Consider the following 13,843-nt stretch of genomic DNA (forward strand, 5'->3'; position numbering starts at 1 on the left):
GCTTCCAGGTGCACGCCAGCCTGGGCTGGCTTCCTGCATCACTTCCTCCCCATGAAACCTCAGAACTGCCTGGGCTCTCCCTGTCTGTCAAAGCCTCCAGAGACACAAAGGCAGTGGATGCAGGTAGAGGGTTTATTAGGAATAGAAAGTACAGGTTTGGGGTTGGGGATTTAGCTCAGTGGTAGAGCGCTTGCCTAGCAAGCGTAAGGCCCTGGGTTCGGCCCCCAACTAAAGCTAAGCACGTATGTAAGTGCCTGGAAGGTCAGTCTACTGGAGTAGGGGGACTGAGGCCAGCCATCTGTTACCTTCCAGCCCTTGGCTGAAGGCAGGCTTCCCACCTGTGAGTCACAGAAGCAAGGTTCACGTGACACTTGCCTTTGTGAAGAACTCCAGTCGACTGCTACTTCTTGTCTTCCCTAGGATTTCTGCTGGGTAGGAGCCATGGCCTTGAAAGGCCTTTACTCTTTCAGTCTGGTGTCAGAGTTTAAGCCTGAGAGACTGGGACCTAGCAGGTTCTGTCCTTAGAATCACAGGGTGGAAGGAGAAAACCGCTCCCTGCATAGGCTGCCCTCAGACCTCCACACACAGAGGTGCATGACAGTGGCTTCATGCACACACGTGTTCACACACACACACACACACACACACACACACACACTCACACACACGATAATAAAAAATGTAAAAGTAAGTAAAATGGAGGTCCCAGGTTCTGGCCACAGTGCTCTCCCTCCCTCCTGTACCCTCCCTCCTCTCCAGTTCTCCAGCAAGAGCAGAAAGGAAGCTCTTAGCTGTTAGACTGAAGCCATGTTGTCTCTCCTTGTCCTGGTTTGTTGTTGTTGTTTTTTTTTTCTTTTTTCTTTTTTTCGGAGCTGGGGACTGAACCCAGGGCCTTGCGCTTCCTAGGCAAGCGCTCTACCACTGAGCTAAATCCCCAGCCCCTGTTGTTGTTTTGAGGCAGGGTCTCTTCCTGGAACTCACTGTGTAGATGGGACTGGCTGGCCTTGAGCTCACAGACATCCACCTGTCTCCTTGCACTGATCACTGACCTCTTGCCCATCTGCCCTGTGGTTGGTCTTTCCAGATGGCTCTTCTGAGTGCCTTTCCAGTGGTTGTTATGCTCCACGACAGTCTCCTACACCCCAGATTGTGGACTCGGTGTGACTGAGGCTTGGCCCCCTTGGCCTCTTGATCCCCCAGCTCCTCCTCCTGAGTGCTAGGGTGACAGTTGTGCCCCACCACTCCCAGCTGTGTCCTCTTGTGGTCCTCCCGCAGCTGCTGAGGTGCGGTGGGTGTCACTGTTGTGAAGCTCCCCGTCCGTTCCCAGAGCTTACCTTGTAGAGGAGGTAGACGGGAATTTTTCTCTGAACCTTACATACGCTGGCTACCCTGGGTTGGCCTGGGTCTGTGGGGAAGTCTGCAGAGCAAGCCTGGGCGGCATCCATCTGCCTCCTCAGAACCACAAAGTACTTGTTCTGCTGCTGCAGCCTAGTGTCCAAGGCCCCTCCCACCTGTGCCGCCACTCTGGAGTAGAAAACTAGTAGTCTGTGATACTTTACATCTGAAAACAAAACTATCCACAAGAACGCATGGTTGTGTGAATGTGGATTTTCCACAGCAGCACGTGACTACCGCTCAGGGTCACAGAAGGTCTCGGGTGGAGACAAGGTGCCTGGGCTTGTCTGTTAGTTGCCTCATCCTCTCCTCTGCTGTGTCCTAAAACATCTCCAGGTTCATGGAGAGAGGCGTCCTAGTGAAGTGACTGGCATCTTCCATCAACAGTCAGGCTCTGAGGTGTATGGGCAGGTTCTGTAGGCCGAGTGGACTGAGTCCTCCGTATGAATTGGGCTTTGCTGGAGTTGCTTCCCAACTAGGTACCAACTGCCTTTCCTGAGGGAATGGGAGTTCCCTGAGGGAATGGGAGGCGTGGTTTTGGCTAAGCCAAGTTTTAGCATAAATTCAGTTCTGACTCAGTAAAACTTGGTTCCACACTCTAGCCATTCCCACCCCTTTCTGCGGCTTGGCTTTTCTGTAAAAATTTGACTCATCTTTTAACCACTTTTTCTGTTTGAAAAATTAGAGATCAGCAATATTATTTTTGAGACCGTCTTACTGTGTAGCTCAGCTAGGACTCACTGCTCTAGCCTCAAAAATCACAGAGACCCACCTGCCTCTGCCTCCCTGGTCTACAATTACAAGTGCGTGCCCATGGCCAGTCACAGTAGTATTTTTTAAAGTTTGATGACTGTGGGGGTTCCCAGTCACATAATTGTTGCCCAGAAATTCGCAGCTGTGGTTGTGCATTAAAACTGCATGAGGAACTAATTTTTTAAAGATTTATTTATTTATTTATTTATTTATTTATTATGAGTACACTGTAGCTGATTTCAGACACACCAGAAGAGGGCATCAGATCACATCACAGATGGTTGTGAGCCCCCATGTGGTTGCTAGGATTTGAACTCCAGACCTCTGGAAGAGCAGTTAGTGCTCTTAACCGCTGGGCCATCTCTCCAGCACATGAGGAACTATTAAAATGCCAGCACTTCAGTGGCCTCAGTTCAGCACTTCTCTTTGTCTAATATTAGCTTCCCTTCCCTTTCCTCTTCCCTTCTTTTCTCGTTCCTTTTCCTCTTCCTCTTCCTCCTCCTCTTCCTCCTCCTCCTCTTTCTCTCTCTCTCTCTTTCATGAGACAAGGACTCATTTATGCATTCCTGGCTGTCCTGGAACTTGCTCTGTAGATCAGGTCGGCCTCAAACTCACAGAGATCTGCTTGCCTCTGCTTCTGCCTCCCAACTGCTGGGATTAAAGACATGTGCCACCATGCCTAGCTCTTCCCTTTTGAAAGTATTTTATTGCATTTGCATGTGTGCTCATGCATGCACTGTGTTTGTGGAAGTCAGAGGACAATGTGGAGGAGTTGGCACTCTCCCACCATGCAGGTCTGGGGATCAGACTCACTCTTCCCATCAGGGCACCCACTGACCCGCCTCAGCCTCCAGACCTTACCTCTTCGCAGTAGCTTTGTTTAAAGAAAGAGGCTGCTTTCCTTTTTAGTTGGACGGAAAAAAATCATTCCTACCCAAGAAAACTTTCACTCACAAACCATTTGGAAGTGAGAAGTGGGTCTATTTTTCAATTTTAAAATGTCTTTGCTAATTCTGGAAAGAAGATGTGCTTCTTATAGAACATTTGGAAAAGAGGCAAATTTTCAGATCTCAGAAATAAAGTGGCTTCTCTAGAAATGTGAAGCATAGAATGTAGATTCGGACAGACAGAGGCGAGAGGGCCTCCTGGTGGCCAGACTGTCCTGAGAGCTGAGGGAGACCGGGTGACTGACCTTCCTTGTGTTGCTGTTGTTCTTGTGGGTCTCATGGTGTTGAGAGGCTCTCCTAGAACTCACAAGAGATCTGTGCAACACCACAACCAGCCCGTGGTCTTCGCTCTGGGTGAAGCAGTCCCTGCAGAGTGGGAGCAGTCCCTCCATGGTATGGAGTATTTTCTGGTGGGAACTCCCAGGGTTAATGTTGGCCCGTAGAGGAAGTGGAGACGCTGCCTCTGCCTTTGTGCTCTTGTAGCTCTGTTACAATTAAAAACTGCTCATTTCGCCCCTCTGCTCTGTGCAGTGGCCTGACGCCTCCCAAACGCAGCCGTGGGAAGCCAGCCCTGTCTCGAGTGCCCTTCCTGGAAGGTGTGAATGGAGACTCTGACCACAGTGGCTCAGGTGAGGAGGTTTTGGAGGCAGAGCTGGGAAAACAAGTGCTGAGGAGTGAGCGTCCCGTGCGGGGCTCACAAGCTGGCCGCCAGTCTGTGAGGGCCACAGCCACAGACACTGAGGAGAATTGGCCTTACTCTGGGGCCAGGAACACTTGGGTTTTGTTTTGGTTTTAAGTATCTTTAGTTTGTGTTGTGTTTTGAGTTTATGTTGCTGTGATTATGATCATGATAAAAGCAACCCAAGGGGAAGGGGTTCTCCTCACTTACAGCCTATACAGTCCATTATGAAGCAGAGGCCATGAAGGAGCACTGCTTGCTGCCTTGCTCCCCACGGCGCTCTCAGGTGCTCTCTTATATGGCCCAGGACCACCAGCCCAGGGGTCGTATCAGCCACAGTAGGCTGCGCCCTCCTTCATCAATTTAAAAAATGCCCACAAACTTGCCCATAGGCCAGTGTAATAGAAACATCTTCTCAATCGAGAGTCCCTCTTCCCAGAGGACCCACGTCTAGGTTGACAGAAACCAAATCAGAACAAAAACACTAGCTAGAAGTTTGAACAGTTATCACTTGCCCTTGGTGGTCGAACATCCAGACACACTAAGGAAAGCCGCACTCCCCTCTGGACTCTCGGCTGCTAGTTTTGTGGTGGTTTGTTTTCAGAACTACTTAATATATATTCAGGCTGAGACCAGTGTGTGTTTGAGAGCAGTGTAGAGGGCCCCCATTCCTTTCTTCTAGTTCATGGTATACCCGGGAATCCTTCGCTTTCTCCGGACTGCCCAGCAGCCTGTCGTATGGGAGGACCCTTCACTGGCTTCACTAAAGCCCTCCACAGGTGGACATTAACGTGTCTTCATCAGCACTGCGTTAGGCGACCTCTGTAGGCACAGGTCATTCTATCCGTTGAGTGTAAGGCTGGAAGGCGCGTGTGTTTGTAATTCTGGTTGGTGTGGCTGAGCCTTTCTCTCTAGCGTCTTCGGTGGTAACGTGTCACTAATGACCCTGGCTCTGTCGACCCTGTCTGTTTCACCTGATAGGAATGAAGGCAAGGCAGGGCCCCAGGAAAGCCTGGGTGGCTCCCAGATGGAGCGGACAAGAGCAGCCGCTTCTTAACCCGCAGTTGTCTGCCACATGCATTCTGGACGGCCGCCCTCCTCCCTGGTCCCTGGTCCCTGGGCCAGCTGCTTCCTTCTGCCTTTCCCGGTGTCTGCTGGCAGACGCATGCCACTGGGTTCCATTTCTTTGTGTGTGTACTCAGACGTCACTCAGGTCTCCTGTCCAGATGAATCTGTGCGTCTAAGTGTGAAGTCAGGAAGTGGATCTGACACACTTTGTGCGTCTGGTGGTGACACTTTTTCCCTTACTCTTTAAACCCACATACTAAAATCATTGCCAAAGGATATTTAAAAGACTGCAGTCCCAAAGCCCACTGTTGAGCACAGCTGTCTCCTTCCTGGGTTGCTTCCGAGTCTCTTGGGCACATTTTGACAAGTGTAGATCCGACACACACACTCTCTCGTACTCAGTTTTTGCTCGTATATTCCCCCGTTGAGGTGGTTCTGTGCGCTGTATTCCTGGAACCTTCTTTCTGACAAGTACTGCTTTGTGGTTGAGTTGAGTGGACAGTGGGTTAACCCTAGCTTTTAACACAGGATGCACATTTTTGCCTGAAATCCTATTATTACCTTTCTTATAATAAATTTCCTAAGAAGTTTACTGGAGCAGATACTACAAACGTTTATTTTAGTGCTCCTGGGACATTGAATAGAATTGCATTCCAAAAGATCCGGACTGGTCTGTAGTCTCTGGCGTGGTCTCGGTGCTGGCTCATACCGGTTCATTATCAGTGTTCTTCACTCACTGGCGTCAAAACGTCATCCTGCTCTTCCATTGCAGTTGAGAACTGCGCATCACTGCTCTCATCTGAGCTCTCTTCCTTAGCTGGGTGAAGGTCACCTGTTCACAGTGTGTAGGTGTCAGGGAAGGAACACGGTTTCCGCGGTGCTCAGAGCATTAGTGAGGCTGGCGAGGTGCAGCCTGTCCCAGGCCGGATACCTAGGGTCAGGCCATACCTGCCGTCGGCTTGGCTTTGCTGGTTTGTGCTGGAGCCGGGTGCTTGGCTGAGCCATCGTGGCCTGGTCAGAGCAGAGCTCAAGCTCTACTGAGATGTTCCTCTCAGCATTTCCCTCATGAAGAAAGCCTCCGTGAGGACTCCCAGTGTGGAGTGGGATAGTGCTGTCGAGGCTTGCCCCTTCTCCTTCCCTCTAAGAGGCCCTGGAGGTGAAGCCATTATTCCCCCTCCTTCCCTCCCTCCCCAGGAAGCTGTCCGGAATTCAGGGTCAGAGGTTGGTAAACTGTAGCCTGTTGTCTGTTTTATGTGGCTCATGAACTAAAAATAAAAATGGTTCTATATTTCAGATTACGAAAGAGATGGTATTTTATAATGTGAAAGATGTATGAAATTAAAACTTCAGTGTCAGAATCTTGAGTCTTACTGCAGAAGAGATATGCTCATCTGTTTAGACTCTGGCTATTTCCATGCTGCAGCCACAGAGACCATGTGGCTCCTAAAGGATGAAATGTGTACTAGTCAGCCATCTATAGGGTTACTTTGCTGACCCCTGACCCAGTCTTAGAATCCCTGAGGAAAGGGTGGAGGGGGTTGCTGACTCGATCCTGGGTTGCCCCAGTCAGATGGAAGCCACAGGCAGGGCTTGGGGCATCATGCCAAGTCCCCTTTGGGCGCTGTCTCCTCCCCTCCCCCACCCCCCAGGCAGAAGCCTCCTGATGCCCTTTGAAGACCGCGGAGACCTGGAGCCCCTGGAGCTGGTGTGGGCCAAGTGCCGAGGCTACCCCTCCTACCCTGCCTTGGTGAGTCTGCCCCAGACGACACCCTCCTGTTCCCTCTCCCCCTGGCGGCTCTGGCCCCTGCCTTGCCTTGGGGGACTATCTGATTGAATGAGTGTGGTGGGAGTCAGGGCCTTTAGCTGCAGAGGGGAGGGGGATCTTTACCCTGGCTTCCCTGGGGCAAACCCGCCACCCACCCTCCCCACACACAAAAGGCTCCAGGTGTTCAGAGACCGCTGCTTAGGGCTTCTGTAGCATTGCTCATTTGTTCTGTGTAGGAGGGACATTGCTTAGTGTGGTTTAAATGCTAATAATGCTTATCGGTGTTATTAAACATGGGCCAGACTAAGTCCTTAAAATGCCAGGGACAGTATGGTTGGTCTTGTTTTGTCGGAAAGAGAGGGTCTGTTAGCTACTGTCAGTCTGCTAGCAAGCACTGGGGTTGGAATTTGATTTCGGGGCTCATGATATGATGGAAAGAAAGCCTTTGTTTTGAGGCACTGCATTAGGAGTCTTTCCCAGTCCTGCCCCTCTCCCCATGCATACGTATGCGTGTGCCAATGAGGCAGTGCGCCTTTAACCTTTCCCTTCCCAGAGTACTGCGAACATGTCCCTCTCACATGATGAACACTGTCATCGGGCCTTGTTAACGATGACATCATCATGTCCTTGTTAATGATGACATCATTACGCCCTTGTCAATGATGATATCATCTTTCAGTTGCTCTCACATATCACGCTTTGATCATTTTCCAGTCCCGTCCTCCCCTCACGTGTAGATGCACTCTTTCACTGTGGTCAGCAGTTGTCAGTGAACGTCTTAGTTGCCTTGGTGCACAATCGCAGTTATTTCTCAGGAGTGCCCACCAGGGTGACATCTGTATAGGATTCTGGCACGAAGTTGCCAAGTTGCCTGGAAGTTAGTTCTGGTTTACACTCCCACTGGTGGTGGCTAATAATTCTATCTACCTCCTTATTCGATCTTTGTCTTAGTTAGGGTTTCATTGCTGTGATGGGACACCATGGCCGTGGCAGCTCTTATGAAGTCAAACATGTAACTGAGGCAGGTTTACAGTTCAGAGGTGCAGCCCACTATCAAGGTGGGAACATGGCAGCGTGCAGGCAGGCACGGTGCTGGAGGAGCCAAGAGTTCTACATCTTCATCTGAAGGCAGCTGGGAGGAGTCTCTGATTCCACACTGTGTGGAGCTTGAGCACGAGAGACCTCACATCTGCCTTCACAGTGACACACTTTCCTCCAACAAGGCCATACCTTCTAATAGTGCCACTCCTTGTGGCCAAGCATTGAAGTACATGACTCTTGGAGGGGGTGGGGTGTGAATCTTTTCAAACCAGCACAGCCTCCTAAAGCTGTCCCAGGTGGGCAGGAACTAGCCACAGGCTCTGGAAGATACTGCAGCAGCTGGAAACCTTTGGACCTCGTGAGAGCCATCTGGGGGGATTTTAAAGATGTGCTGAGTCAGTTCCACCCTAGAACACCAAAGCAGCCTTCCAGGGGTCAAGTTCAGGCATCGGGGTTTTCTAAGGTGTTTCTTGGGGTCTGGAGCGCTGGAGGGAGCCACCCAGGACCTCTCATATGCACAGCTCTGGGCTTTTTCCAGCCCTGCCTCTTTGTAACTCTTGAGCCTGACAGCAGCCTCCTAAGATAAAGAAGACAGGATCCTGTGTGTGACGATGAGGAAACCCTGGTGCAATGATACTGTACCACTTCCTGGAACCATATTTGTTCGTTTAGCCTTTGTCCCCTCCTGAGCTATGGCAGGTGTGGAAAATTCACACTTACCCAGTAGCTGGAGACACTGAACTGGGAGCTCTATAAAAAAAAAAGACCACTGACCCAGTTTAGTCATTAAGGAAGTAACAGTGCTGGCAGGTTTGGAGGACTGGTTTTGGGGTTTTTGTTTGTTTGTTTTTAATTATCATTTTCAAACCTTACAATGACTAGCCTTTAAAATGCAAACAAAATGGGGTTGGGGATTTAGCTCAGTGGTAGAGCGCTTGCTAGCTTGCTAGGCCCTGGGTTCGGTCCACAGCTCCGAAAAAAAGAAAAGAAAAAAAAATGCAAACAAACAAAACACTGGGACCTGGTGGCACACACCATTTATCTCAGCCTAGGCAGGTGGATATCACTGAGTTCGAGGCCAGTGTGGTCTGTAAAGTCCCTGGACAGCTAGGGCTACACAGCGAGACCCTGTCTCATACCAAACAAAACAAAAGACTACAAAGAAGAAATTGAATCACCACCTGAACACAAGCTGTGCTTTTTTATTTTGGTGCATGGCCTGCATCCTCCTTCCTGTGCATGTCCATTGTGCATGTTGTGCCCGGGGTGTTGTGAGTTTCGTTTTGCTTCTGCAAAAGTAATGTGCATGTTACAGGAGATTTGGAAAAACGGAAGAGGGGAGTGTAGGGGATGGGGGAAGCGGTGTGACCATCCCTCTGTAGCATATGGACTAATGTTTGTACTGTTCCCTTTTGTGTGCACGTAGTGCAGTTGTGACAGTGTGTATGCACATTTGCTGCATGTTATGTGGAACCTTGCCACGAGCTTCCTATCACGCTCTGTAAACAGCATCGTGCTCACTGGGTGAATGGGCCGTGTGCAGCTGTCCTCAGACCACTCGCCCTCCAGGTCTTCCCAGTCTCTTCCTGAAGCCAGGCAGGTGCCCGCACGGACAGCGAGCAGCCCCACCCCACCCCCTTTCCCTTCGTAGCTGGGAGGCTTAGGACCTTTCTGTTGTCTCGTTTCAGCTTCCGTCCCTGGAAGAGTAACAGGCAACCTGCGAGACAGTTTGAACCACTACGTAGCTTGTGGGTGGGCTAGAAGTCATTCTTTCTTAGGGTCTTTAAGAAATTTGTTTGGGGGTTGGGGATTTAGCTCAGTGGTAGAGCGCTTGCCTAGGAAGCGCAAGGCCCTGGGTTCGGTCCCCAGCTCCGAAAAAAAAAAAAAAAAGAAAGAAATTTGTTTAGATTTATTGATTTAATGTGTATGTATATGAGTATCTGAGTATCTTGCTTACATGTCTGTATGTTTGTACACCACACGCATGTCTGGTGCCCGGGAGTAGGGGTCAGAGAGGGTCAGAGTCCCCTGGAACTCTAGTTGCAGAAGGGTGTGAGCCGCCCTCTGGGTACCAGGAGCTGAACTTGGGTCTCTGGGACAGCAGCTGTGCTTGCTTTCTGCTGAGCCACCCCTCAGTCCCTAGAGGAAACTCTAGCAGCGCCCCTTTGAGCACTTACCTTGGAAGGACGTGGAGATGGCTGGAGATGAGCAGTTTCTTATGAGCAGAGGTCCCTGGGGCCAGACTTGGATCAAGGTTGCGCTGTCTCTGGAGGACGACGCTCTTCCTCAGTCAGTTTCCACGTCTCTCTGGCCTTCGTGCACAGAGGTCATGAGCCTGGAAGAGGGGCTGGAATGGAGGCTGCCTGCAGCGTAGGCCCAGAGCCAGGTCACAGTGAGGCTCCAGGGCAGCTGGTTTCAGTCCCAGCCACAATCTCCACAATTCCCATCCTCCTGTGCGGTGTTTCCCTGTTTGCTAACACCTGTCAGGCTTCCGACCTCAGCAGGAGATTGAGGCGAGGCGTCCGAGCCTTGTGAACAGAAAGGGCTGCACAGAGCTGTCTTTCTGCCTCCTCTCCAATCTCACCACAGAGGTATCTGGCCCCTCTGACCTTGGGAAAGTGGCAGGTAGCCAAGCCTGTTACACAGAACTAAAGGTGGTGTCTGTGTTACCTGGCCGAGCTCTCTCTGTGGTCACAGCCTAGGTGCCTGGCTGAGCAAGGCCCTGCACACTGAAGTGTGAACTGCAGAGGTGGTGAGAGAACGCTCAGGGAAATGGCCTTGGTCCTTTTCTAGCAGACACTGTAAGGGAGAGTTTGCTTCTCTGGCTCCCACGTCCGAATCACCTGCTCAGTTCTCCTCAGTCTTAAGCATCAGGTCCTTTCGTCCGAAGGATTAGGTGCACAGGGCTGGGAAGGGCAGCCCAGTTGACTGGGAGATCAAAGTCGAGATTTCTTCTCTGGGCACTGGTGATCCATGCAGCCTCTCCATCACTGCTTGTGTGGAGAACTGAACCCTGGTGTGCTAGGCCATCTGACGCCTTGATGGTTGGGCCTGGAGCTCCCCCATCCTCCCCTGCTCAGGGCCTGTCTCCTCTTCTACCTCCAGATCATCGATCCCAAGATGCCCCGGGAGGGCCTCCTACACAACGGTGTCCCCATCCCTGTCCCTCCACTGGACGTGCTGAGGCTGGGGGAGCAGAAGCAGGCAGAGGCTGGAGAGAGGCTCTTTCTTGTCCTCTTCTTTGATAACAAGAGGACCTGGTGAGTGACAGCCATTGCAGGGCCCTGGCCAGGGCGGGTGCAGTGTCGGCCTTCGTGAGGAGAGGCTTCTGCTTGTGGCTGTTCCTAAGGACTCAGCTAACAGTGCTTAGAAGAAGGGTGGAGTGGGTCTCCATGGAGAGCTTTTTGGGAGGAGACTTTCATCCGAAAGCCATAAGGGCTACAGCCTAGAGCACAGGGAGAAGTCCAGCCGCAGCACACACACTGAGTTGAGGCCTCAGCTTTCCTCTGTAGAGCTCAGGAGAGGTCCTGGGAATTGTGGATCTCTGCACCCTTAAGCCACCAGTCACTGAATGTCACCTGATCCTAAGGATGGGCATGACCTTGGGTAGGCAGCTCTAATACTAGCTAGTTACAGGAGAGATTAAGCTGAAAGCCCAACAGGGCACTCCCAGCAGCTGAGGGGAAGGATGCCCAGTCCTGAGGGAGCCTGGACAGTATGGTGTCCTTTATGAGGGGCTTGGAGGCCTGTGGCTAGTAAAACATTGCGCCCCGTCTCTGTGTAGGAGGAGGCAGAGTTGCTGGTGATAGAAATGTCAGACACTGAGGCTCAGCCTCCACCAGCCCTCCACGCCTCCCTCCCTGAGCTCACGTGTCCTGGAGCCGGGTCCAGAGGAGCCCTGCAGGACCTACTGCAGCTGCATCTCAGCTCTGCTTGCATTTCAGGCAGTGGCTTCCAAGGGACAAAGTTCTGCCCCTGGGTGTAGAGGACACTGTAGACAAGCTCAAGATGCTCGAAGGCCGCAAGACCAGCATCCGGAAGTCAGTACAAGTGGCCTATGACCGCGCTATGATCCACCTGAGCCGCGTCCGTGGGTCCCACTCCTTCGTCACTTCTAGCTACCTGTAAGAGTGGAGCTGGGCCTGTGTCTGCCTTCTGTGCCTCTCTCTGGCCCCGAGGCACGAGAAGCCTCTTCTACCCCTGCCATGTTATGGCTGGCAGTTTCGTTCCAATGGCAGGCCCTGACTGGACTGGGTCTCCAAGGGCAAGGCCCAATATTGACCAATCACGTGGTTCCCCTGGAGGGCTGCTGTGTGCCAAAAACTCCCACCCGAGGCCCCTGGGGATGTTCCACTGAAGAACCACTCAGAAGTAGAAACAGCTGAGATTTAGCCAGCCAGGGAGATAGGCCTGGCGCACCAGGCAAGAGGGCCTAGGCTACTTTTCTGGGCCCAGCTGGCTCCCTCCATGCCTCTCCCACCTAACCATACCTCAGGGCAGGCAAGGTTCTGACACTGATCCCAGAGATGTGCCAGGGTCCCTCGGGAACCCTCAGAGCTCCCTCCCCCCACATCGCCTGTGCTCGCACCCCCTGTCTCCCTCACCTAGCCCAGGCTCTCCCTCCGGGCATTGCTCTCCTCTCTCCCTTGTGCCAAACTGACAGCAACATCACCAAATGGATCTTTTTCTTTGATGCCCATTTCCTTCCTGCCAGCTGCTACATTGGATGGATGTCTGCCAGGCGCTTGAGCCCCAGGTAGACGCTCTCCCACTTGTAAGGACCCTTCCCCACACCCACAGACGCCCACTTCTGCCACCGACAGGCCAAGCCCAGCTGCATGCACTCATCCTGTGGATGGAGCGGGCGTCCTGCCCTTCCCCTCGCTCTGAGGAGTGCCGAGGACGACCCTTGTCCACGCACAGGCTGGATGGAGATGGGGTGGCACACCATGCCGACGCCCCTCCTCCCCTCTCGTGGGCTTTTCTCTTCCTGCAGCAGCCTTAAGCCTTACTGCATCAGCACGTCACCGCAGGCGGCATGGCGCAAGGCGGCTGCCCTCCAGCACCCTCCCCCTGTTTTGCTGCTCCTCCCTCCCAGAGCAGGGAGCACAGCTTTTTTCTTTCATCCCCTGCCTTCAACCTCTTCTCCACCTTCACCTCCTCAACTTCTCCCCTCAACAAGGAAGAAAAAAAAAAAACTGTGAATGAGGAAAGCTGACTGACCAAGCAGCTCGCGGGTCTTGGAGGCTCTGCTCTTGACCTTTCTTTCACCTCTTCAGCACCAAAGCCGCGGCCGGTTTGCAGACCGCCCATTGCCATTTGATTTCTACCTTGCTGTTCTTTTTAATTGTTTTACATTTTTTCATGGGGGAGTTTTGGGCAAAGACGAAGTTCCTGGGGAGGTCACTGCCATTTTTACATTCTCAAACTTTGTAAAAATTACAACCAACCACCAACTTCTTACACATTTGGGACACGAGCCAGAGTTTAAAAGGGAACCAACAAAGCTCACCGAGAGGGCCAGATTCTGTCCAGTGAACAGCGCAGCAACAGCGGACAGGACGTGGTGTACATAACTGTAAGATACCGCCATGAGTTACCGCCGCGAGTTACTCAGACGCTCTCCGTTACCGGAACCCGCCATTCATTGTGCAGCCATGCAGTGCAGTCTAGTCGAAGGAGCCGCCGCGCCCCTCTCTCTCCCCAGGTAGCTGGTCAGCCGTGGACTCTGACCAAACCTCATCCAAACCTGTGTGAAGATCTCGGGGCTTCCTCCCTCTCTGTCCCCTTCCCCCACACTCTCTCCTCCATTTTTCAGCCTCTGAATCCTTCCCACTCTCCGAGTCCCACTTAAAAACTGCTCTTTAGGACAGGATGCGGCTCAGATCCTGCTGAGGCTTGGGGCCTCGTGTCTCTGTCTGGTCTGCTGTGAAGCACACGATGCTCTATTTATTGTAGAAAGTGACTTTATTTGCCTTCTAGAATTGTTTATAACAGATGGTTATAAGAGAGGTAATAAACAGAAAAACCTATGCCTGTAAAGAAGACAAGAGTTAATTTTACCTACATAATATGACGTCTTATTTTCTCTCTGAGAAATAAATGTTCTATGGGCAGTGGCTTGTGGTGCTGTGTTTGGTGTCCTTGGCGGGGCTTCCTATCCTAACTCCACCCACTTCTCTGAAGGCAGCCATT

At 51.9% G+C, this 13,843-nt stretch overlaps 1 protein-coding gene across 13 annotated transcripts in view; it reads left to right on the top strand.

The window, feature by feature from the left end:
* Positions 1 to 13,767, top strand: part of Brpf3 (bromodomain and PHD finger containing, 3) — a 36,874-nt gene extending 23,107 nt beyond the window's left edge. For 5 of the 13 annotated variants that reach the window (XR_015644721.1, XR_015644723.1, XM_087597396.1 and 2 more), the window contains 4 exons: positions 3,627 to 3,724; positions 6,492 to 6,589; positions 10,754 to 10,908; positions 11,593 to 13,767. Coding sequence is in view for 6 of the 13 variants with exons in the window: in XM_087597396.1 (XP_087453522.1) it covers positions 3,627 to 3,724; positions 6,492 to 6,589; positions 10,754 to 10,908; positions 11,593 to 11,776 (535 nt within the window). In the remaining 7 variants the exon portion in view is untranslated. 13 annotated transcript variants of the gene reach the window in all.
* The last annotated feature ends 76 nt before the right edge of the window (positions 13,768 to 13,843 follow it).

Source organism: Rattus norvegicus, chromosome 20 (assembly GCF_021556685.1).
Source record: "Rattus norvegicus strain SHRSP/BbbUtx chromosome 20, alternate assembly SHRSP_T2T, whole genome shotgun sequence".
Classification (NCBI taxonomy): Eukaryota; Metazoa; Chordata; class Mammalia; order Rodentia; family Muridae; genus Rattus; species Rattus norvegicus.